This window comes from Neomonachus schauinslandi, chromosome 5, assembly GCF_002201575.2.
Source record: "Neomonachus schauinslandi chromosome 5, ASM220157v2, whole genome shotgun sequence".
Classification (NCBI taxonomy): domain Eukaryota; kingdom Metazoa; phylum Chordata; class Mammalia; order Carnivora; family Phocidae; genus Neomonachus; species Neomonachus schauinslandi.
In genome coordinates this window covers 154954766-154981107 of record NC_058407.1, presented here as the reverse complement: position 1 = coordinate 154981107, position 26342 = coordinate 154954766, and the positions used below count along the sequence as shown (strand labels likewise).

The 26342-nt window shown below is 44.6% G+C and overlaps 1 protein-coding gene across 1 annotated transcript in view; it reads left to right on the top strand.

Moving 5' to 3' along the window:
- COG7 (component of oligomeric golgi complex 7) overlaps nucleotides 1–26342 on the top strand; it is a 73296-nt gene that overhangs the window by 27570 nt on the left and 19384 nt on the right. Inside the window, exons 7-12 of the mRNA XM_021686846.1 lie at nucleotides 2787–2985; nucleotides 8447–8574; nucleotides 9469–9623; nucleotides 14847–14963; nucleotides 20519–20584; nucleotides 25713–25899. Of these exons, the coding sequence (XP_021542521.1) occupies nucleotides 2787–2985; nucleotides 8447–8574; nucleotides 9469–9623; nucleotides 14847–14963; nucleotides 20519–20584; nucleotides 25713–25899 (852 nt within the window). The remainder of the gene's footprint in view (nucleotides 1–2786; nucleotides 2986–8446; nucleotides 8575–9468; nucleotides 9624–14846; nucleotides 14964–20518; nucleotides 20585–25712; nucleotides 25900–26342) is intronic.

Genomic DNA, 26342 nt, shown 5'->3' with positions numbered 1-26342 from the left:
CAGGTCTTTCAGCTCCTTGGTTATGTTTATTCCTATTTTATTCATTTTGGTGCTGTTATAAATGGTATTGTTTTCTCAATTTCCTTTTTGGGTTGTTCATTGCTAGTGTATAGAAATGCAACTGATTTTTGCTTGTTGATTTTATATCCTGTAGCTTTGCCAAATTTGCTTATTAACACTAACAGTTTGTGTGTATGTGTGAATTCTTTAGAGTTTTCTACATATAGTTTGTGAACAGAGATAATTTTTTTCTTCTTTTACAATTTAGATGCCTTTTATTTCTTTTTCTTGTCCTATTGTTCTGGCTAGAACTTCCAGTACTATGTTGAATAAAATAGCATACTTGTCTTGTTCCTGGCCTTAGGGGAAAAGCTTTCAGTCTTTCACCATTGAGTATGATAGCTGTTTTTCTTAATGTGACCTTTATCATGTTGAGGAAGTTCTTTTCTATTCCTAGTTTATTGAGTTTTTTGGTTGTTTGTTTTATTTTTTTTTACATAAAGGCTGTTTTTATCAAGTGCTTTTTTCTGCATTAACCAAGATGGTCATGTGTTTTTTTCCCTTCATTCTGTTAATGTAGTATATTACATTGATTAATTTTTATATATTGAACCACTCTTCATTTGGTAGATCCATCCCACTTGGTTATGGTGTATAATCCTTTTAATATGGTTGCTGAATTTAGTTTACTGTTACTTTGTTGGGTATTGTTGATTGTGTATTTATAAGAGAAATGGTCTGTAATTTTCTTTTAGTGTCTGGTTGGCTTTGGTATCAGGTTAATGCTGGCTTCATAGAATGAGTTAGAAAGTGTTTTGTATTAGTTTGCCAGGACTGCCATAACTTAAGTGTCACAGACTGGGTGGTTTAAACAATAGGAATTCATTTTCTTATGGTTCCGGGGGCTAGAAGTCTACGGTCAAGTTATTGGCAGGGTTGGTTTCTTCTGAGACCTCTCTTGGCTTGCTGGTGGCATTCTTCTACCTATGTCTTCTTTCTATGGGTGTCTGTGCCCTGATCTCCTCTTGTTATAAAGACACCAGTCAGATTGGATAAGGGCCCACCCAGATGACCCATTTTACCTTAATTGCCTCTTTAAAGCTCATAGGTCCAAAGATAGTCACATTCTGGGATACTGGGGGTTTGGACTTCAACATATGAATTTTGGGGCAACACACTTTTGATTACTGATTCTGCCTCTTTCCTAGTTAGTTATAGGACTATTCAGATTTTCTATTTCTTCTTCAATCAGTTTTGGCAAATTGTGTTTCTAGGAATTTGTCTGTTTCATCTAGGTTATCTAATTTGTTGGCATATACTTGTTCGTCATATTCTCTTATAATCCCTCTTATTTCTGTAAAATTGTAGTAAATGTACCCACCTTTGTATCTGATTTTAGTAATTCAAGGCTTTTTTTTTTTTTCTTTGTCAGTCTAGATAACAGGTTTGTCAGTTTTGTTGGTCTTTTCAAAGAACCAGCTAGTTTGGTTGATTTTTTAAATTAACTTTTTATTCTTTGTTCTTTATTTTCTATTCTTTCTATTCTTTATTTTCTATCTCTGCTCTAATCTTTATTATTTCCTTCTTTCTGCTAGCTTTGGGTTTAGTTTCTTCTTTTTCTTGTTCCTTAATGTGTTATTAGGTTATTGATTTGAGATCTTCTTCCTTTTTTTTTTTTTTAAAGATTTTATTTATTTATTTGAGAGAGAGAGAGAGAGAGCACATGAGAGGGGGAGGGCCAGAGGGAGAAGCAGACTCCCCGCTGAGCAGGGAGCCCGATGCGGGACTCGATCCTGCGACTCCAGGATCATGACCTGAGCCAAAGGCAGTCGCTTAACCAACTGAGCCACCCAGGCGCCCGAGATCTTCTTCCTTTTTAATGTACGTGTTTAAAGCTTTAAATTTCCCTCTTAGTGTTGCTTTTGCTGTATCCCGTAACTTTGGGGAAGTTGTGTTTTCATTTTCATTCCTCTCAGGGTCTTTTCTCATAAAATTTGAGTTTATTGATTTTATAGTTTTTAAACTTCCACCTTTTTTGGCCTTAGAGTTACCTAAGAATGGTCTTATATCTTGTTTTCATGTTTGTGCATATTTAAGTTACGTTATGATAAAAAAAAGCATTTGATCAACACAGGGGTGTCTCTGAGACCCCTCTCTAAATGTACTGTGTACATTTTTCCAGTTTTGTCCAAGAGATCAGTAGTGTATGAAACAGGAAAAAAAGACTCTTAGTGAATAAGTGAATCTATAATCTAAAAGGCCCTGGATACACTCTTCCTGGTCGTCCTTAGAATAAAAGATAAATCCATCTTTACCGAAGATCTGTGTCAAGGGGAGAGAGAGGTGGCTGTGGGCTCGTCTGCAAATCTGGCTAAATGTCCTCCAACCCTGACTCAGTGAATTGCTGTTCTTTAATTCCATTTTGTTCCCCACCTCCCACACACTCCCAGTTTCTGCACTGTCATCCGCACAATCCTCGCTGGCCAGTTTTGGGTGGCCATCTAAATACTACGTGTGATAGATTTGAAAAGAGGCACTGGGCGCCAGTAATAGACATGAAGTAGCCAATTGTTTGGGACAAGTTGCAAGTTCTGCCAGTTACTTGGCTTTCTGAGCTTGTTCGAATTTGGGGTAAGGACTGCTTGGGGCTTAAAGCTCTTGACTAGGCCACTTTCCAGCTGTTGGAGAGATTCCTCTGAGAGCAGTCCAGGAGACTGCTTCTTTTTTAAAAGGTATGCTCCTCTTTGGTCCTGTGTGCTAACGCAGATACCTCTCTCCCACTGTAGGTTTTCAAGAACCCCCACGAGGTGGTGACCGTGCTGCTGATTCAGACTCTGGGGGCCTTACTGCCGACTCTGCCTGACTGCCTCAGCTCCAGCGTGGAGAGGGCAGGGCCTGAGCTGGAGCTCCTCAAGCTGCTAGAGTTCTATGACACCACCACCCACTTTGCCAAGGGATTGGAGATGGCGCAGCTCCCCCACCCATGTAAACATTCCTTCTGGCTTGTCTTCACTTGCTCTTTTTGAAGCTTCTCGGGCCTGGGTTTGTCTATCTTTTCAGATGACTGATGTCCATGCTTTTCCATGAAAGCATTGCCATTATGGAATTGGTTGTTGCCTAATGTATTAACCAAGCCCAGTGCTACCTAGGGGCTTTGCATGCTCTGGGGAAGTGATGGGCACTTCAGCAGGGGCTTAGAATGTAAAAGAGGTAGCTGGGCATCGGTGGCCTTGAATTGGCAGCCGGTTACATTGGGAGGGTAGAGTCCTCTTCCCTTTGAGGCATCATAAAACCTCAGACAACTCAACCTAAAAAGTAAGTTGAAGAGAACAAATAGGTTAGAGGAGCTTTTTGATGGGGAATCAGCAAGTTTTTAAGGACAGAGAGGCTGTGTCAGGACTAAGGATGGTTACGGGGAAAATGGGTATTCCCCAGCTATATCTGGGAGCAAAGCACTCCTAGTTCCCATTTAGGAAAACAGCAGTGGTATGTTACCTGTGTCTCCTGTAAGTTAAAAGCATCATAAACTTTTAAGTAGCACCGATCTCGTGACGCATGCTGCTGTCAAATCAGGAAATCGCTTCAGGAAGCTTCTGCCGTTTGGCTGCTATGTGTCACTAACTTGGTGTATTTAATAGTTACTCTCTTTAATTACATTTGCTTATAATTACTTTGTACATTCCAGGGAATGTGTTTATTGTTCGAGTTCCAGATGATTCATAGGTGTTTTGCCTCACTCATTCGGCAGGTCTCGGTTGTGGGAGAGGCTGAGGGGATGTGGATAGCTTCCAGGGGACCAGGATGCGGTGTCCAAGTGGCTAGAGTGTAGGACATGCTACCCGCTAGGGCAGAGTAGAATGAAGGTAGGGCAAAAGGCAGAAGGGCAGGTTGCCTTCCTCCCACTGGTGAAGGACATTCTTGAAGAAGAGAGAACCACCCTCCAAAGAATCAGACATAGAAGTGCTTTGTTAGCCAGCCATAGAAATTTAGATTTTTAAGGATTCCTATTGAAATTTTCAAAAAAGTATTTTTTTAAATCTAAAAATACAGAAGAATAAAAATGATTCACCACCTCAGCACTCAGAGAGAGCCTCTGGCAGCCTTCTATTTTCTCCCAGTAATTCAAATATAAATACACATTTTCCACAAATGGAAATAAATACATATATATATATAAAACCACTGTTAAAAATTTGGTGTATCTTCCCAAAATATCCTTATGTAGTAAGGATTTTTTTCCATTGTTTATCCAGTATATTGCAGATATATTTTCTAACTTTCTATTTTGCCTTTAACGTTTTTTCTATTTTAGTAATTAATGCATTACATGGCATAATTAGAAATATATTAAAGATTATGCAATAGAAAAACTAAATATTTAAGATAATTTAAGTTGATTTTATAATTAATAAACAATAGGTATTCATTATAGAAAAACCCAGAAAACACAAAGAAGGAAGGTCATTCTCCATCTCTCCCATCTTGAAACAGTATTTTGTGTTATATACGTGTACAGATTCTTTATGAATGAGAGTGTCTCTGTATCCTTAAATATATTTTTTTAAAGATTTTATTTATTTATTTGAGATAGAGTGAGAGCAAGAGAGAGCACGAACAGGGGTTGGGGGCAGAGGGGAAGGGAGAAGCAGACTCCCTGCTGAGCAGGAAGCCTGACCGGGGACTTGAACCCGGGGATCATGACCTGAGCCGAAGGCAGACGCTTAACTGACTGAGCCACCCAGCTGCTCCTTAAATATATTTTGTTAAAGATTTTATTTATTGGGGCACCTGGGTGGCTCAGTCGGTTAAGTGTTTGCCTTTGGCTTGGGTCATGGTCCCAGGGTCCTGGGATCAAGCCCCACGTCAGGCTCTGTGCTCAGCAGGGAGTCTGCTTGTCTCCCCCCCACCCCCGCGCTCTTCCCCCCCCTTCCCTCTCTCTCTCTTTCAAAGAAATAAATAAAATCTTAAAAAATATATTTTATTTATTTGAGAGAGAAAGAGAGAGAGCATGAGCGGGGGGGGAGGGGCAGAGGGAGAAGCAGACTCCCCACTGAGCAGGGAGCCTGACCTGGGGCTTGATCTCAGGACCCTGGGATCATGACCCAAGCAGAAGGCAGACATTTAACTGACTGAGCCACCCAGGTGCCCCTCCTTAAATATGTTTTTAATAGAGTATTTTGTTACTGTTATTAACTTTCCCAAATTTAATATTTACTCAGTAATGTCACCTAATATATGAATTTTTCCATTTGTTCCACGAAAGTTTTTTTTTTCCACAGAAGTCTTCATAGCTGCTTCCCCACCTCTGCCTCTGTTTAAGATCAGTTGATGCACAATGTATCTGGTTGTCTTGTCTCTAATCTCTTAATCTGAAACAGTCGTCTCATCTTTCTTTTGTCTTTCATGACACTGACCTCTTTGAAGAATACAGGGTAATTTTCTAGTAGAATGTCCCATATTCTGGAACTGTTTGATTCCTCAAGATTAAATTTAGATGAAATATTTTGGCAAGAATGCTACATTGATGATGGTGTGTATTTCCTGTGGCATCACATCAGGAGACACATAATGTCCAATCATTGGTGATGGTTGGATTAATCACTTGGTAGATGTATCCACTAGATCTCTCCATTATTACGGTACTTCTTCCTCTTTGTAATTAATAAGTAATCCTTGGGGTGCCTGGATGGCTCAGTCAGTTGAGTGTCTGCCTTTGGCTCAGGTTATGGGTCCCGGGATGGAGCCTCACATCTGGCTTCTTGTTCAGCAGGGAGTCTGCTTCTCCCTCGGCTCCTCACTGCACCTGCTCTCTCCTCACGCTCTTATCTCTCAAATAAATAAATAAAATCTTAAAAAAAAAAAAAAAAGTAATCCATGGGGTGATGCTTTGAGCCCATAGGAATATACTAATCCTCAAAAAACATTTACCCAGTGATTTCAGCATCTGTTGATAATCCTTGCCTGAATAAACTTTTACACTGCTGATTATAAAATGATGATTTCCTAATTCTCATTTCTTCTACATCTGTTTACAGGCCTTCTTTTTTTTTTTTTTTTTTTAAAGATTTTATTTATTTATTTGACAGAGAGAGTCACAGCGAAAGAGGGAACACAAGCAGGGGGAGTGGTAGAGGGAGAAGCAGGCCCCCCCCCAACGGAGCAGGGAGCCCGATGTGGGGCTCGATCCCAGGACCCTGTGATCATGACCTGAGCCGAAGGCAGACGCTTAATGCCTGAGCCACCCAGGCGCCCCATTACAGGGCTTCTTTTATAAAGAAGAGATTTCCCTTTCTTTCCTCACTTTTTTTTTTAAAGTTTTATTTAAATATGTAATCTCTACATCCCATGTGGTGCTTGAACTCACAACCCTGAGATCAAGAGTCTCATGCTTCTCTGACTGAGCCAGCCTGGTGCCCCCTTTCCTCACTTTCATATCACTGTGAATTCATGGATTCTTTTTTTACTCCTTGTGTTATGATTTGTTATTGCCACTGTTCCTTTTGATGCTTGAACTATTTCAAATTTGGTCAGTGGTTGCCCCTTTGGGCTGCCTCCTGGATCTTTTTGACATGTGCCCATCAGTCTTTGAGAACTTTCTTGCTGTTTGGCACAAACTGTTCCAGGAACACATACCTTCCCTGTCTCAGACCTGTGTTTTGCCAAGGAGCCTGGTGTCTTCTAGTGGGAAATGGTATTAGAACAAGGTCTGGACACCGAGGGTACTCATTACTGCTGGGCTTCTAGGACCTTTTGTTGGACAGAGCTAGGAAATACATATTTCCAGTTTATACTTATTGTTGCAAATCAGATCCACCACCACAGATTTTTACCTTCTGCCTTCCCAGTTGTATTTCTGGTTTCCAGCTGTGTGTGTGTTTTATATGTATAGATGTCCAATTATTTTTCATGACTGCTTTATGGATAGCTCACAACATGTTTAATTTATTCACTCAACTACAAATGGACGAGTACTGGAATGCTGGATGCTGAGGTTGCTATGCCGAGCGAAACTAGACACTGTCCCTGCTGTCACCCAACGTCTATTCCGGTGGGAGATAACCTAATGATCATAGTAATGGGTGTATAATTACAAAATGAGATGAGTACTTTGAAGAAAAGCCGAGTGGTTCTAGGAGCATATATGAGCCAACAAAGCTGATCGAGCCCGGTGACTTGAGCTGAGTGAGTCCTGGAAGAAAAATGGGTGGTGACCAGATCCCAGAGGATAAGGGAGAACAAGGTCCTTCCAGACAGAAGGATCGGCACGTGACTGGAAGGGAGCCTGGTGCTTCCGAGGAACTGGAGAGAAGGCTGGAGGCCAGGGGAATTGTGAAGGAGGAAAGGCTGGGGCAGTAATAAATAAAAAGAGCTGGCTTTTATGAAGTGTTACCACATGCTAGACACAGATTTTATGTAATCTCCACTAAGGCCTTATAAGATTGACGCCATTATTAACCTTAACTTATAGTTGAGGAAACAGGCATCCAAAGGTCTGTCATTGTACAAAGTCACGTAAGTAAGAGGCAGGGGAGCTTGGATAAAAGAGCCTTTGTGTTTCACTGCCTCCCTCTTTCACCTCCTGAGGTCAGCCCGTGTGGGTCCTTGCAGGCTAGAGAAGATTTTGGATTCCAGCTGATGCACTTAAAGGCTGATTAGGGGATGTGTCAGAAAGATTACAGGAGGCAGCCTGAAGGGGCAACCACTGACCAAATTCGAAATAATTTGAGCATCGAAATGAATAATGACAATAATGGATCATAACACATGAATATAAAAAGAATCTATGAGTTTGTGGGGATTATTATATTAAAGAGAGCAAGAAAGGAAAATTTGTTCTTTACAAGAGAAGGCCTACAAATAGATGTAGAAGAAACAAAAAGATTAGGAGATCAGCAGTGTAAAAGTTTATTTAGGCAAAGATTATCAATGCATGCTGAAGTCACTTGGGTGTAAGTGTTCAGCCTAGAAGCTGAATTGCTGTGTCCTGGAATATGCCCATTTCGATTTTTGATACAAACATGCTTTATATTTTTTTATGTAGTCGAATATAGGAATTTTTGGAATGCCTAGCATATGAGGTATCCTGTCTCTAAAGTCCTGGAAAAGTGTTCTTCCTGCAGAGCCTTTTCTCTGTAGCACTTCTGGAACTGCATCTTGACTAGAGTTATCATTTGAAGGGATTCTTTTAGCCATGGTGGGTTGTGGGACGAAGGGAGTTGACGTCTTTGATAGTGCTCTAGACAAATTATACCCAGAGCCCAAATTCATCAAAATATTTACTGAAGTGATTGCTGCAGCTTCCATGAACAACCAAAGCAGATTAACAAAAGGCAGTCACCCCTAAGATGAAACCGGAGAAGTTCCAGTAGAGTACCATTCACCCGTTGTTTTCCAGCAATTTCGGCCCCTTTGTTCATTATCGATTTTAATTTTTGATTCCCTCAAGATGAGCACAACCTGGTGAAAGTCACGGAACTGGTGGAGGCTGTGTATGCTCCGTACAAACCGTACCAGCTGAAGTACGGCGACCTGGAAGAGAAGAACGTCCTCATCCAGATCAGCGCGGTGCCGTTGGTAATGTCCCAGCACTGCCAGTGGCCAGGGAGGGGTCCTTTGGTTTGCCAGCCACAGGGAGGGGGGTGGGATGCACCGGAGAAAGTGCATAGATGGGGAACAGCTTCGCAAAAAAGAGGCTCTAAGTACCTGGTAGACTCTTGCAATCCAAGTGTAAAATGAGACCACGGATATGCTACCGATTTTCTATTTAAAATCTCAAATAAAGGTCCAGCAGAATGAGAGACTTAAATCTTTGGGGGGGGATAAGTTGATGATCTCCCTGATTTAATGAATTCTTATTATGGCAGCCTTCGGTCTAAGGAACATCTGCAGATGGGCATAGGAGCCGAGCCTCCATGGACGGTGCCCCAGGGGCAGGTTCACTTGGGCGGGCCTCCAAGGGCGAGGGAAGGCATTTCCGTTGCCAATATTAAGGTGATCTAGCATGACACGAGTTGATGTTAAAGAGCAGATCTCACACTAGTTAAACTCTGCCACCTCCTGCCATTTTTCAGTTTTCTAGCGACGTGCCTAGAAAGTCCGTTCCATTTCAGTTACATTCTTGCCCCTGAAGGAAGCATTTTCCTTTCCCTACATTCTTTTGGAGTGTTTGATACAGGGAATTTGAATTCTAGCTTTAGAGCCAGAGGAGAGATGCCATCTAATCACAGAAAAAGGGAAGAGATGAAAAATGTAGGGCTTTTCTGCCAGGGGTTGGTGTGTGTGATCTCATGGGCCATGTGGATGTCATCCCCTTGGCTCGGGCTCTGGGAGGGCTTTCGCAGCTTGGGACTGCGTTTCTGCCGCCTGACCACGGGTGAAGAGGTTTGGAGGTCTTCCCCATCTTAATGTTGTCTGTTCATCTGTTCTCGAGTCTGAGATGGCTCTCGTTTGTCCGTATTCGCTGACCAGGAGCACGGCGAAGTCATTGACTGTGTGCAGGAGTTGAGCCACTCTGTGAACAAGCTCTTCAGTCTGGCTTCTGCAGCCGTCGACAGATGCATCAGATTCACCAACGGCCTGGGGACCTGTGGCTTGCTGTCAGCACTGAAATCCCTCTTTGCCAAGTAAGGCTGGGGTGTGGGGACAGGGCACACCGGAGGGTGCTGTCTGCCCCAGTTAAAAATGCGTGTGTTCTGTGTTCCCGCTCTGGGCCCTGGAGAAGAACGTGTACCTGAACCCCAGGGGGGCAATCTTTTTTTTTTCTTTTCAAATTTTTTTGAAGGTTTTATTTATTTGAGAGAGAGACAGAAATAGTGAGAGAGAGCACAAGTGGGGAGGAGAGGGAGAAGCAGGCTCGCCACTGAGCTGGGAGCCCGACATGGGGCTCAATCCCAGGACCCTGGGATCATGACTTCAGCTGAAGGCAGATGCTTAACCCCGTGAGCCACCCAGGCATCCCCCAAGGGGGCGATCTTAAGGATATTCCTCACAGCACCATTAGTGATAATGGAACATTTGAAGCAACCTGAATATCCATGAATTTGGCAATGGCTAAATAAGATATGGTCTATTCATACAAAGGAACTCTGGCAGTTACAGCTTTAATTAGACCTGCACATATCCACACTGATGGATCTCAAAAACAGTGTCCAGTGAAAAAAAGGAAAGGAAATTGCAGAATATTATGTAGAGTCTAATATAATACGTAAAAAGAACATATAAAAAATAGGGCATATTTTCCATAGTGGGATTCAGCAAGCTTTTTCTGCGGAGGGCCATGTGGTAAGCATTTTAGGGTTTGTGGGCCTTGCAATCAATAGAGACTTTTGTAGATGACACATAAATGAATGGGTATGGCCGTATTCCAGGAAAGCTTTATTTAAAAAAAATCCAAAAGTACCAATCCCTGTTCTGGATCTTTTTTTATGCTTTAACATGCGTTATATATTCCTGTAGAATAGGGGTCGACGAACTCTAGCTCATGAGTCGAATCTGGCCTGCCTTCTGTTTTTGTAAATAAAGTTTTATTGGAACGCAGTCATGCCCCTTCACTTACCTATGGTCTATGAAGGTAGAATCCAGTAGTTAGGACAGAACTTGCTCTTCACAAAGCCTAAAATATCTGGATCTTAACAGAAAGTTTTCTGAGCCCTGATGTGTGGAAGGTTAGGCCATGCACTCAAAACATCAGTTATCTTTGGGGAGGTGGGAAAGGACTAGGGTGGTGTTCATAGGGAATTTAGCTTTATTTGTTGTTTTCTGACTCTTAAAAAAGGAGGACATTTCTTGTGTAATTAAAAATATAAAATGAGAAAAATATAAACATGCCAAGTAAAGGAAGTCAGTCATAAAAGACCACACGTTATATGATTCTATCTGTGTGAAGTGTCCAAAACAGGCAAATCAATAGAAACAGAAAATAGACTGATGGTTACCTAGGGCTGAGGAGAGGTGGGCATTTGGAGGAGACGTGATGACTACCAAAAGGTACAGGGCTTCTTTCTTGGGTGATGAAAATGTTCTAAAGTTGATTGTGGTGATGGTCACACAGCTCTGTGACTACACTAAAAACCATTGAATTGTGCTCTTTAAATGGGTGAATTGTGCGGTGTGTGAATTACATCATAACAGAGCTGATTAAAGAAAGAAAGGAAAGAAGAGGACATGAAGTCACGTTGAGTTAGGAAAAAGGAAAAGCGAGCAAGCAGTATAGGCTGGAGTTTCTGACCTGTGCAGTCAAGGCGCCAGGGCCCTCAGGAGGTCAGAGCTCTAGTCTCCAGCTTATAGACAGATACATTCTTAGGCTCTCCAAAGACCTTCCCTTGGTAGCTTGTTCTAGATTGGAGTTACCCTCAGTCTCAAGAGATTTATTTTGCGTTTTGTTTTAGAGAGAGAGAGTGTGCAAGCTTGGGGTGGAGTGAGGGGCAGCAGAAGGAGAGAGAGAATCTTAAGCAGGCTCCACACCCAGCACAGAGCCTGACTTGGGGCTTGATCTCATGACCCTGCAATCATGACCTGAGCTGAAATCAGGAGTCAGACACTTAACTGACTGAGCCACCCAGGCGCCCCAGAAGAATTTTTTTTTTAAACAGAATGCTGTTTTCCTGTAGTAAATTCAGGGAGCTCTTGTCATTCCAGAAATGCTGGGCCGGCCCCTGGGAGCTCTCAGTCACCACGGTGGGCAGTCAGCACCATCAGAGGGCAGCTCACAGTGTAGGCCGTAGGGCTGCCAAGGACGCAGGCGCTGCTCTCAGGTGGAGGTGTGACCAGAGGGGCCCAGATGTGTTCCTGTAGAAGGAGACATACGAGCAACAAGTCTCACCAGACAGACTTGGCCACTTTCTGTCTCCACCACTAATCAGGATTTTGGGGATGGAAAGAAATTTTTTATTGAGATCTAAAAGTTTTATTATGAAATAACAAAAATAATGCATTAATTTTTAAAAAAATACATAAAGGTATAAAAAAGTGAAAGGTTTCCTCCCTTCCTGCCCACCCTTAGTCCTTCTGCTCAGAAATACCCACTTTTGAGCATTTTACGACATTCAGCTCTTCCCTCTGTACTTTAAAAAAGTTTTTTTTTTAAAGATTTTATTTATTTATTTATTTGACAGAGAGAGACACAGCGAGAGAGGGAACACAAGCAGGGGGAGTGGGAGAGGGAGAAGCAGGCTTCCCGCTGAGCAGGGAGCCCGATGCGGGGCTCGATCCCAGGACACTGGGATCATGATCTGAGCCAAAGGCAGACGCTTAACGACTGAGCCACCCAGGCGCCCCTAAAAAAGATTTTTTGTTTATCAACCTTAACTATTGTATCTTGAGGAACTAGTGTTCTCTGAGGCTGTTCTCTCTCTTATCCCCTGCCCTTCTCCGTTCTTGTGAGTGATGTTTTTACTTCTAGTTCTTTTGTTGGTTATTTTGATTACTTCATTTTAAAAAATAACACAGATCTATATTAAAAATTCAAACTGTACAGAGGGGATGTGGCGAAACTAGGTCACCTTGAGAAGGGAAGATTTGGAAGCTACCCCAGCAGCTGCCATCTATAAAGTGAGGGCAATCAGTGTGAAGCTAACCCAAGCGGGGTTGAAGTGGGACACTGTTGAGTCATGGGGAGAACATTAGGGATGGCAGGATGGAGCACGCAGGGGAAGCAGGAACTTGAACTAGGGTGAGGCCATCGGGTATAGCAGGTGAGAAGAGGTTGCAGAATCAGGGGCTTTCCAGCTATGCCAGGAGTGTGGGCTCTGGGGTTGGAGCCCCCCGGGCACAGTACCGGCTGTGATGCTTACTGCTTGGGACCTCTTGGCGTCCTGGTGTCTTTTCTCTGAGTCAAGTGATGATGCTCTCCCCATGGCAGTCGTGACTATTAAGTGAAAGCAGGTAATTAGAGCCCGCAACACAGCGACTCTTACGTGGTAGAGACACCCGGAAATGTTTATGGTGAGAGAGAATTGGAAGGATTGGGGACGAATGTGGTGAAAATGTGATGTGATACACACTGTGTCTGAACAGGAACACCACCCCCCACCCCCGCCGCCCCAGGTGCTCTGTTGCCCACTCCGCGTCCCGGGGACCCTGTCATGAGCTGCTCCCGAGCAGGTGCATCATCGGGTTGCACACTCTTCTAAGACCCATTTGTCATAGTTGTAGGGTGGTGGCCCAGTTGTTTAACGTGACACTGAAGCACGATTATATTCCTCACCATGCCCCTGTCAGGTGGCCCTTGAGGCCCCTCCCCTCCCCCAAGGACCAATTCCTCCAAGAAAGCTGTCTTCAGGGCTGTGCCCTGGGGGGCACATCCCATTTTCCTCACTTAGAGCTAGTGGTTTGGGAAGGGGGAGAGGTCAGGCTTCTTGTGATGCACACCAATGTCCTAGGTTTCAGGGAGCCTCGTGGTTTCCAGAGAACAAGACCCCCGCTCACCCGTGTCCTCCTTACCACACCTTCCCAAGGACGTGCACACATTCGTTCATGTTCCAAGAACTGTACATCCTCAGAAACAACAACACCCCACATCAGCTTTCATTTTATACTTTTCAGAGAACTTTTTTATATATTATTTCATTTATTTAGTTTTTAAAGATTTTATTTATTTGCAAGAGAGAGAGAGCATGCGTGAGAGGAGGGAGAGGGACAAACAGACTCCGCACTGAGCGCAGAGCGCAATGCAGGGCTCGATCTTATGACCCTGAGATAATGACCTGAGCTGAAACCAAGAGTCCGACGCTTAACCAACTGAGCCACCCAGAAACTCCTGTTTCATTTATTTGATCATCACGACTCCCTGAGGCAATATAGAAGACCCCATTAATTAAGTCCATTTTAAAGATGAGGAAACAGGCCCAAAGACACCCAGACACTTTCTCAGAGCCCCAGCTCAAGTTCTGCATTCATCCAGAAACTGTTTCCAGGTGTCTCTTTTGTGCCCAGCTCTGTGCTAATTCCTGGGGACACTGTTATGAGCTACAAGGAGATAGTCCCTGTTCTCCCGGAGCTTCTAGTCTAGCACATTAAACACACACATGAAAAAGCGACGGACTTACACTTGTGCTGGGTGCTGTGAAGGAAAGCAGCTGGGGGACTGACTGGGGGAGCAAAGACCTGCCTGAGGAGGAGGGGCTTCAGCTTCGAATCCAGTTTCACGTCCTGTGCCATTCAAGCCGGGCACTTGCCTGCCATGGAGCTTGGCTATTTAAATTGGGGGTGGGGGGGGAGCACCTGGGTGGCTCAGTCGGTTAAGCCGCTGCCTTCAGCTCAGGTCATGATCCCAGGGTCCTGGGATCGAGCCCCGCATCGGGCTCCCTGCTCCGTGGGAGGCCTGCTTCTCCCTCTCCCTCTGCCTGCCTCTCTGCCTACTTGTTCTCTCTCTCTCTCTGTCAAATAAATGAATAAAATCTTAAAAAAATAAAAATAAAAAATAAATTGGGGGTGGGGGGGCAAGAATCCCGCAAGAGTACCCTGGGCATCAGCGAGCTGCCTTACCTTGTGCTAGGTGATGGTTGGATATCTTAGTGGGACCGTGACATGTCAGGACAGTTCTTTGGGCCAGGGAGTCATTTACCACCTGGTGGGTCACCAGAGTCTTTGTCTTAGTGGCTCTTCCCTTCTGTCTCGTCTTGAGCATCTCTCTTAAAGCTGTCCTTCCAGGTGAGAAAGATGGTCCGGCCATACAGAGAAGACCCTTCTGTGGTCAGAGTTTACAAGTCGTCTGACTCCTCAATGGGAGCCTCTAAAGATGCTCTCAAGCTCCTTAGCCCTTTGTCCAAAGCCATGTAATTCCAGGTGTCTTTAGAGCCGAGGACTTTACGATAACATCCCTGTCGGGGTTTTTTCTTTCCTCATAGGTACGTGTCCGATTTCACCAGTACTCTCCAGTCAATACGGAAGAAGTGCAAGCTCGATGATATTCCTCCCAACTCACTCTTTCAAGAAGATTGGACAGCTTTTCAGAACTCCATCAGGTAAAAATGAGGGCTGTAACTTAAATGTGTGCCCCATGTTGTAAGCAGAAACGTGCATCATATAATATGTAAAAATGATAAATGTGTTTGTAAGGGGTTCTTTTTTTTTTTCCTCACTCCTTTTTTTTTTTTAAAGCAAAAACTCTAAACTCTAAAAACAAGCCAATTAAAAACAACAACAACAATAGCAACCCAGAAAGACCCCCTCACTGCTAAAGCGTTTTAAAGTCTGTATGCACTCTTCGTGTCCTTTGGTGACTTACATTTTTTTTATATTTGGTTTGAGATTTTTTTCCCCTTAGCCTATAATTTTTCAGGCCTAAAATAACTTAGAGCTTATATTTTACAAAATACACAGCTGATTGGATCCTATTTTTATTACTTTTTTTTAATTTTTAAATTTTTTAAAGTTTTTTTTTAATATTTTATTTATTTGAGAGAGACAGAGATAGTGAGAGAGAGCTTGAGCAGGAAGGAGGGGGAGAAGCAGACACCCCGCAGAGCAGGGAGCCCGACATGGGGCTTGATCCCAGGACCCTGGGATCAGGACCTGAGCCGAAGGCAGACACTTAACCAGCTGAGCCACCCAGGCACCCCTAGTTTTTTGTTTTTTTGTTTTTTTAAGTTATCTATACACTCAGCATGGGTCTCAAACCCACAGGCCCAAGGTTAAGAGTCACACGTTCCACTGACTGAGCCAGCCAGGGACCCCAGATCCCGTTTTTAGATCTAAGCACAATACCACTAAGTGGTAAGGCAACATTATCTGGCCTGAAAGGGACCATGTTAGAGTTCCATAACAGAGATTGAGGTGACTCTCCCAAGTGTGGTTGACGGCCAGATCTTGGGGGTAGCCCCTGTGACCTGTGGGCCAATAGATAGACCCCTGCTGCCCTAAGCCCTGAGCCCTGGTAAGAATGTGATCAGCAGTGGCCTGAGAAGGTTTGGCCCTTGAAAAGTCCAGCCAGAAAGTGCAGACTGCTGCCCTGTAGCCAGATCTGACCTAGGGACTTGATCACATCATTTACAAAATTTTGGGTTAATTGTCAACATTTATAAACCAGATTTAACATAATCCAGATTTGTAACATCACCTAAACATTGGAAGCCCTAGAAGCAGTGGGTTCGCATCGTCTTCCCGGGGCTGGTCGCTGAAGTCCCTGCCAGACTGGTGGTAGGTTCTCTGTGCCACTGTTTGTTCTCCTACTACCGTGTGGGGTAGCCGCTGTACTCTTAGGCTGAGATAAAAAGCAACCCAGAATTTCTTTTCCTTAAAACCATTCTTCATGGTTGTACATTCTGAAGAGGGATGTTGCCCTTCACCCACTTGCCTGACCCCTGGTCTAGGTCGTGTGCGCAGGGTGCCCACGACATTTGGAGTTCTTAGTGTGGTGGTCCACGCCAGAGCATATCCAGACCCTCTGAGAGCTGTCTTTTTTTTTTTGTAAGGATTTTATTTATTCATTTTTAGAGAGAGAGTGAGAGAGCAACGGAAGGGGCAGAGGGGGAGGGAGAAGCAGACTCCACGCTGAGCATGGAGTCTGACTCCAGGCTCGATCCCATGACCCGGAGATCATGACTTGAACCGAAATCAGGAGTCAGACGCCCAATCAACTGAGCCACCCAGGCGCCCCTGAAAGCTGTCTTTAATCAGAGCAGATCCAGCACCTCCGAGGGCCATTTGGATAATCTCCTCATGGGCTCTGATCTGGATGTTTTTTTGGGTTTTTTTTTGGATGAAATTTAATGTTCTAGATGCTAACTATATCCTCTGTCATCTGTGGTGGCTTGGTATACCAGAAAATACTATGTACAAAGTTATTCTGTTGCACCGAGGCAAGTGAAAAGTGGAATATTTCATTTTCTCATAAACCTTTCTTATGATGGAATGCCCAGACACCCTGGTGATGGATAGGCACTTTTAGAGAAGTTAAAAATTAACTAGACTTAAGATGTTTTTAATCCTTGGATTTGTCCTGACATTTATAGTTTAGTGTTGAAGGCCTCAGTCGCTGGAGTTTGAGGCCTAGCATAAAATTACTTGAAAATTAAAGGATTATTAAATACAGGTATGAAGGTCATTCAGGCTTATCTCTGAGAAGCCAAGTGGATTACTCTTCCTCTGCCTTTCATGGGATCAGAGAGAGATACTTATATATAAAAACAGTTTTCTTTGTCTTGCAAATAGCAGACATCTAACAAATACTAAGTAATGAATTTTGGTTTAAATTTTAATTTAATTTTTTAACCCCCTTTATCTATTTCATCAATCCCTCTACACACCTCCCCCTGGCAATCATCAGTTGGTTTTCTGAGGTTAAGGATCTGTTTGTCTCTTTTGTTTTGCTTTGTTTCTTAAATTCTGCATATGAATGAAATCATATGGTATTTGTCTTTCTCTGACTTCTTTCACTTAGAATACCTTTAGGTCCATTCATGGGGTTGCAAATGGCAAGATTTCATTCTTTTTTATGGCTGAATAATAGTCCATTGTATATATACCACATACTCTATCCGTTTGTTTATGGATGGACATTTGGGTTGCTTCCATATCTTGGCTATTGTAAATAACATTGCAATCCACATAGGGGTGGGTATATCTTTTGAATTAGTGTTTTTGTTTTCTTTGGATAAATACCCAGTAGTGACATTACTGGAGCATATGGTAGTTCTGTTTTTAATTTTTTGAGGAAGCTTCGTACTGTTTTCCACAGTGGCTGCACCAGTTTGCATTCCCACCAACAGTGCACGAGGGTTCCCTTTTCTCCACATCCTCACCAACTTAGTCTTTCTTTCTTTCTTTTTCTCTTTCTTTCTTTTTCTCTTTCTTTCTTTCTTTCTTTCTTTCTTCCTTCCTTCCTTCCTTCCTTCCTTCCTTCCTTCCTTCCTTCCTTCCGTCCTTCCTTCCTTCCTTCCTTCTTTCTTTGGGAGGGGAGAGAGAGAATGAGCATGAGTGTGGGAAGGGGCAGAAGGAGAGGGAGAGAGAGAATCTTAAGCAGGCTCCACACTCAGCCCAGAGCCCGATGCGGGGCTCGATCTCACAACCCTGAGATCATGACCTGAGCCGAAATCAAGAGTTGGACGCTTAACTGACCGAGCCACCCAGGAGCCCCCATGCTTATTATTTCTTTTATTTTTGATGGTAGCCATTCTGACAGGTGTGAGGTGGTATCTCCTTGTGGTTTTGATTTGTATTTCCCTGATGATGAGTGATGTTTAACATCTTTTCATGTGTCTGTTGACCATTTGTCTTTGGAAAAATGTCTGCTAAGTCCTCTGCTCATTTTTTTATTTGGATTATTTCTGGGTTTTTTTGGTGTTGAGTTGTATATGTTCTTTATATATTCTGGATGTTAACCCCTTATTGGATATATCATTTGCAAATATCTTCTCCCATTCAGTAGATTGCCTTTTTGTCTTGTTGATGGTTTCCTTCGCAAAAAGTAAAAGCTTTTTATTTTGGTGGTGTAGCCCCAATAGTTTAATTTCACTTTTGTTTCCCTTGCCTGAGGAGACATATTTAGAAAAATGTATTTGTGACGGATGTCAAAGAAATACTGCCTATATTTTCTCCTGGAAGTTTTATGATTTCAGGTCTCACATTTAAGCTTTAATCCATTTTGAGTTTATTTTTGTGTATGGTATGAGGAAGTGGTCCGGTTTCATTGTTTTGCATGTGGCTGTCCCCTTTTCCCAACACCATTTGTTGAAGAGGTTTATTTATTCTGTCTTTTACCCCTTGTATATTCTTGCCTCCTTTGTCGTAGATAATTGACCATATATGTGTGGGTTTATTTCTGAGCTCTCTATTCTGTTCTGTCGATCAGTCACTGTTACTGTGCCAGTACCATACTGTTTTGATTACTCCAGTAGATCTTGAAATCTGGGATTGCGATCCCACCAGCTTTGTTCATCTTTCTCAGGATTGCTTTGGTTATTTTCAGGGTCTTTTGTGGTTCCATACAAATTTTAAGATTATTTGTTATAGTTCTATGAAAAATGCTGTTGGTATTTTGATAAGGATTGCATTAAATCTGTGGATTGCTTTGGGGAGTGTGGACATTTTAACAATATTGGTTCCTCCAACCATGAGCATAGAACATCTTTCCATTTGTATCATTTTCAGTTCCTTTCATCAATGTTTTATAGTTTTCAGAGTACAGGTCTTTCCGTCTCTTTGGTTAGGTTTATTCCTGGGTGTTTTATTATTTTTGGTGCAATTATAAATGGGATTGTTTTCTTAATTTCCCTTTCTGCTTCTTCATTATTAGTGTAAAAAATGCAACAAATTTCTGTACATTGATATTGTATCCTGTGACTTTATTGAATTCATCGATCGGTTCTAGTGGTTTTTTGGTGGAGTCTTAGGGTTTTCTCTGTATTGTATCGTGTCATCTGCACATAGTGAAAGGTTTACCTTTTCCTTACCAGTTTGGATGCCTTCTATTTCTTTTTGTTGTCAGATTGCTGTGACTAGGACTTCCAGTGCTATGTTGAATAAAAGTGGTGAGAGTAGTCCTCCTTGTCTTTATCCTTAGGGGAAAAGCTCTCAGTTTTTCCCCATTGACGATGATATTAGCTGTGGGTTTTTCATATATGGCCTTTATCATGTTGAGATATGTTCCCTTTAAACCTACTTTGTTGAGAGTTTTTGTCATGAATGGATGTTGTACTTTGTCAGATGCTTTTTCTGCGTCTCTTGAGATGATCATATGATTTTTATCCCTTCACTTGTTGATGTGATGTATCAGGTTGACTGATTTGCAAATATTGAACCACTGTTGCATCCCTGGAATAGATCCCACTTGATTGTGGTGAATGATTTTTTAAATGTATTGTTGGTTTCTAAATTTTATTTTATTTTTTAAAAGTTTTTAAATTTAAGTAACCTCTTCACCCCATGTGGGGCTCAAGCTCATGACCCCGAGATCAAGAGTCACATGCTCTTCTGACTGAGCCAGCCAGGTGCCCTGGTTTTTAATTTTAGATATGAAGTATTTCCAACCCATTTTCTTTACTTCTTTTTTTTTTTTTAAAGATTTTATTTATTTATTTGACAGAGACAGAGACAGTGAGAGCAGGAACACAAGCAGGGGGAGTGGGAGAGGGAGAAGCAGGCTTCCCACTGAGCCGGGAGCCCGATGTGGGACTCGATCCCAGGACCCTGGGATCATGACCTGAGCTGAAGGCAGACGCTCAACCATCTGAGCCACCCAGGCGCCACCCAACCCATTTTCTTAAGGACAGAGCCCCAAAGCACCTCAGTATTTGGGAAGTGTAAGATTATCTGAGACCTGTGGGAAAGAACTGTGATTCCCAGCAGAGAGGCCTGTGACTTGAGGATGTTAGAAGGGAGTCGCGTTTACCTTCTCCATGAATTACTGATTAGTGAGACATGTCAGGTAGACTGTCCGATGGTTAACCACTTCTCCAGAACCCAGCACCCCCGAAAGGAGTGAATAGTTAGAATGTTTATGAATGAGACAATGTTTGTTTGTCCTGTAAATGTCAACATTCCAGACACTTGAACTTGATGTGCTTTTTGTTTTTTTTAGGATAATAACCACCTGTGGCGAGCTCTTGCGGCAATGTGGGGACTTCGAGCAGCAACTAGCAAACAGGTAGGCCAGAGTTGTGGGCGAGTCCCTGGGATCCTGGCCGGGGAAGAACCTGACAGAGCGCACAGCACAGCAATGACAACACACAGTCAGTCTGGAAGTCACACGGCTGGAGGACTGTCTGTACCTAGACACAAAGTGTCATTACTGTCATCATTAAACATTTACTGAGCACCTAAAAAGGGCAAGACTCTGAGCTACTTGGCAGTGGTCACAAAGTTTTCGTTAGGTATGGAAGTTGCAGCCCAAATGAGGAGACAGTACGTGTTGTCTCCAAATTATAAATGGGCTGGGTTCCCACTGTTTGTTTTTATGTTAATTATTGGGGCTCTATGTGTCTCCATACAAACAGCACTATAGGTGGTGGTGAAGGCCTCTGGGGCAGCCCACAGAATCGGGGTACACCCAGCCAGCCTCCCGGGGTCTGCTTCCAAAGGCAGTGTGTGTCCAAGGAGGATTTCCGGGATCAGCCCTAGGAAAAGTTCCTTCCCCTCCTTTCTCTGTTCTGATACCTGCCAGGGCTTTCCATTGCCCTGAAATCATCCCGTTCAGGCTGTTTTTCCCCTCAAAGGGCTCCAGCCTCCCAAATTTCCTTCCTTCCTTTTACGAACACCTAAATCTCTCATTCCCTTGGGACCCCTGATTTCTGTGTTCTCCAGGAGTTGGGGGAAGACGTCTGTTTCGTATGGTTGTCTGAGGGCCTAGCAGCAGCCCCATCACCTCTTTTTTTTTTTTTTTAAGGTTTTTATTTATTCATTCAAGACACAGAGAGAGAGAGAGACAGAGAGCACGAGCAGGGGGAGAGGCAGAGGGAGAAGCAGGCTCCCCGCTAAGCCAGGAGCTGGCCATGGGGCTCGATCCCAGGACCCTGGGATCATGACCTGAGCCGAAGGCAGATGCTTAACTATCTGAGCCACCCAGGCTCCCCCGTCACCTCTTTCTCGGATAATTCCTTATTGTCCTTAAGTAATCTGGGTGGGAGGGAATTTCTGGCGGTGGCCCACTGTGCAGCAAAAGCAGGTGGGGGTGGGAGGGGCGGTGTGGGGTGGGCTCTTTGTGGCAACACAGCCCCCTGGTGGGAGCTGGGGATGAGTGGCTGAGCAGCGGGGTCAGCACTCCGAGGCAGCTGTTTCTCCTTCTTGCCACTTTCTGTCTCTCGCATTTCCAAGCCCTCGGACTGTCTTCAAGTTCATGACCTCCCACAGTGGTTCTGGTCCTGGGCAGTGTTTCACTGCGGGGTAGAACAGGTAGCTGCTGCTGTACGGAACTCCCGAGCAGCCCAGCACAGAAATGATGTGACTTCCTGGACCGAATAGAACCCGACACCACGGACATGTAGTGGAGTATGTGTAAATAATATAAACGCAGTGACCATTAACCCCCCCCCCGCACACACGCATGCCAACCTGCGCACACGCACACATGGTGAGGGGAGCCTGTGGTGGAGGGTGAATGGGCCTGAGTTTTCAGAGGGCTCCTGGGAAGAGCTGAAAGTGTAACATTTATGTATTTAAAAGAAGGGCATACAGCTTCTTATTTTCTTAATTTCAGTAGTAATTATAGCCTGGCAAAAATGAAAACAGTTCACGAGTATACAAAATAAAAACGGAAACCACTCACCCTCAGAATTCTCTTTAGAAGAAACATTATTAACATCTGCCCCCACCCGTAATAATTTATTGAGCTCTTATACTAAGGACGTCACAGGAATTGAGTCATTGATCCTCCCAGTGGCCAAAGAGGTAGGTACTGTTCATCCGCATTTTTACAGACAAAGGGACATTGCAGCATGGAGTCTGGCACAGGTAGTAACTTAAGTAAAAGAGATAATCTGTGGAAATAGCTGCGTCTGAGGTCACGGAACCATGAGGCAGTGATTTGAACCTGGACATCAGCTGAGCCGTCCAGAGTGTGTCACCCCTGCGCTGCCCACACTGTCCTTCTCACAGATTAGCGTCCCACCCTGGACCTGGGTTTCTCTGCATGTGTACAGCAGACGTCTTTCCGTATCAGGATATACAGGTTTTCCCTAATCTTTTAATGACGGTGATTATTACATTCTAAAAGGAAAAGAAGGATCTCGTTAGGAAGTTGAACAGGTTGTGGTAGGTACAGGATGAGCCTCTCCATCTGCATTTTGCAGCCCAGAGAAGCTGAAAGTCTGACCCGAGCTTTGGCTTAAGATGAGAACCAACTGGGCGTATCCAAGGGAGTCTCTATAAGAGGTGACATCATTCTGGAAGCGCTGATCCTGGAAAGGGGAAAGAGAGACAGTCACCATCTGTGTTCCCATTCGGGAGGCCACAGGTGTGGCATCTGCCTATAAAGCTTATCTTATCTGCCTGTCAATCTCCCCTCAGTCTCCCCGGCAGAACCCAGACTTGGCCCAAGGACCACACCCGCCCCCCCCCCCCCCCCCCACTCAGGGGCAATAGCTCAGAACACTCCGGATTACTTCAGCAACATGAGTGGCATTGGCTTTGGGGCTCTTAAGATCACCTCCTTGCAGAAAGGGATCGTTTTGTGACTGGTGGGCTGAGTGCCACTGGAGGGCTTTCTGGTGCACTGGGCAAGTCGGGTGAGATACAGGGAGATAGGCGTGGCCCCTCTATACTCTCACAGCACCCATCACTGATTTTTGGCACAGTGGTGTGGCACAGGATAAGGTCTTAGACAATTCAGTGGGAAAATCAGGTTTGGGGGATCCAATATAAATTTACAAGTTTCCATGGCTTGTAAAGAACTGGGTAGGGCGCCTGGGTGGCTCAGTTGGTTAAGCGACTGCCTTGGGCTCAGGTCATGATCCTGGAGTCCCTGGATCGAGTCCCGCATCGGGCTTCCTGCTCGGCAGGGAGTCTGCTTCGTCCTCAGACCCTATCCCCTCTCAGGTGTTCTCTCTCTCTCATTCTCTCTCTCTCAAATAAATAAATAAAATCTTTAAAAAAAAAAAAAAAGAACTGGGTAACCCTCCATGAAAGGAGATGAGTTGAGGAAGCAGATGGAAGTGTGACATCAGTTCCTCCCTCCTCTGTGCGTACTTAGTGCTGTCTCCCCGCACAGCCGTTAGCACGTTGGTGCAGGTTGGACTCCCCCGTTAATCTCTGAGCTTCTTGAGGGTGAGGACTGTTTAATTATCTGCCATCCCCAAGACCTACTTACAGTCCATTCTAGCGAAGAGAAGATGTTTCTTTGTGAGTGAGAAGAAATAAAGTGTTCATTTCAAAAAAAAAAATTTTTTTTTTAATTGACAGAGTGCAAGTAGGCAGAGCGGCAGGCAGAGGGAGAGGGAGAAGCAGGCTCCCTGCTGAACAGGGAGCCCGATGCGGGGCTCGATCCCAGGACCCTGGGATCATTACCTGAGCCGAAGGCAGGTGCTTAACTGACTGAGCCACCCAGGCGACCCAAGTGTTCATTTCAGTAAGGTTTCGTTCACAGTACTAGAAAACAAACATCCTAGGAGATCTGAGTCTGATGATTAGTTCATCTAATGGTATCTGTCTGAATGAAGAGGAGGCTGGGAGGAAAAGATACTGTTCTTTCCTTAGGGTTGGAACTGTATGTATTCCGACTTTTTTTTTTTTAGATTTGGTTCTTATTTTATTTTAAAGATTTTATTTCTTTGAGAGAGAGAGAGAGAGAGCACGAGCAGGGGGGAGAGGGAGAAGCTCAATCCCAGACATGGGGCTTGATCCCAGGACCCTGAGATCATGACCTGAGCCGAAGGCAGACACTTAACCAGCTGAGCCACCCAGGTGCCCTGGTTTCCTATTTTAGAGCACGCTATTCTGACATTTCAAACAGTAATCTTTAATACTTAAAACATTTCTGACATACCTATTTTTCTTCAGCACGGATGGCAGACTGGTGCCCGTCTCCCCCTAGCTGACCGAGTGGAGGTACATATGGCCGTGACCTGCCAGGGGGAGTTGATTTCCCAGAGGGCAGCTCCCAACTTCCTGCTCGCCAAACCCAGGGTCACCTGCCGTGGGCCAGGCCCTGTGCTCGGTGCTAGGAATTCAGAGGGAAAGAGCACCCTGTCTGGTCCTCACAAATAGTGAAGACTTGCAAGTAAGGGTGGTGGCAGGAACAGGCCACAGTTTGGCAGACAAAAGACCCAGCCGAAGTCACCTGGAGGCGTAAGCACCAGGAAGAACCATAACTTAGTGGCAGAGGCGCTGGTTCCTGAGGCCCCACCGTTTGTTTGCAGGTACACGCATTCCTTGACAGGTTCACTGGACTTGTTTTCTTAAAAAGTGAGTTCAGCCTAAAAGCTGCCAGGTCCAAGGCGATTCTTTTTCATGAGAAGTTATGGTCAAGGAGGGGTCAGGGATATAATAGAATGTCTGTCCTCCTGGTTGCCTATGTTCATATGGTTCTGTGCACGTTCAAGTGTGTACGCTGGACGGTCAAGCTGGGCTCAGGGAAAACAGCGGAGGACTTGCAGCACCCATCAGGGAAGGCCGTCCTTGTTGTAGAGAGAAGATTCAAGCCCTAGACATTGGTCGTCACCACCTCCTCCAGGCACTTCTCCTCCTCAGAGAAATGGGACAGTGCTTGCTTCTCTCAGTAGATCTCTCTGTGGCATCTAAGCCACAAAAGTAAACCTTATGGGGCAGGTGAATGCGAAGCCCACACTGGCCCAGTTGTATGATGTGACAGTGAGTCCTGTGGCCAGAGGCGTGCTTCGAGCTGCTGCCACCGCTCTCCCGGGGCCAGCTCTGCGGCCACCAACGTGTCTGTGCCGCTGTGGCTGAGGCGCTGGTGGCTCCCCTTGGCTCCGTTCCACACAGTGATGCTCCCAGAGCCAGGAAGGGCCTCACAGAAAATGCACAGTATCCCAGATCGTAGTCAACTGATGACTGCCCCGCGTAGGTGGTCTTTCGTGTTCGGAAGGTGGCAGATGCCGGCGGACCGAGCATCAAATAGGAACTAGAAACACCTGGTGTCTCTCTTGCACCCGAGATCCAACTGGTTCCTCAGCGACGAAGGGTGTCTTCCTTTTCTTAGAAAGCGGACCCGAAATCAGTCTGCCTCGTAAGGATATCCTGGGATTTAGGAAGGAGCAAACTGCTCCCAGGGGAAAGTTCCGTACAAATAGCTCGGGGCCTAACGGTCATCCCTTTCATTTCAGGATTTTATCGACAGCCGGCAAGTACCTCTCTGACTCCTACAGCCCTCGGAGCCTGGCCGGGTTTCAGGATAGCATCTTGACAGACAAGAAGAGCTCTGCCAAGAACCCGTGGCAAGAATATAATTATCTCCAGAAAGAGAACCCTGCTGAATATGCCAGTTTAATGGAAATACTACATACCCTCAAGGTATGAGACCAGACTGATGGCATTCTTGTCACCCTTTCCCCGATCCAGGCTCTTTGGCTCTGAGTGTGGGCCGCAGTCTGCAGTGTACCCCACGGCCTCTTCTCGGTCTCATTTATGTTGCATTTTAAGGAGCTGATAAACTAAACTGGGTGGGAACAAATGGACATACAGGAGTAGGCATTGGAGAAGTGGAGCTTTATTACTGCCAAAAGGCAGTAGAGCCTGTGTGGAGAGCATGACTTTAGATGTGTGGCCAGATGGGCTTGCTGTACGTCCCTCCAGAGTCAGATTTGCCAGCAGGATGGGTGGGGCTGGGTAGCCCCTGGCCCCAGTGCAGGGATAGGCCCCGGTTACTGAATGGCAGAGAAGGGACCAGAATGTGGACCGCCCAATAGTGGGCAGAACCCACAAAGGAGGCCCCCAGCTCTGCCATGGGGAAATTG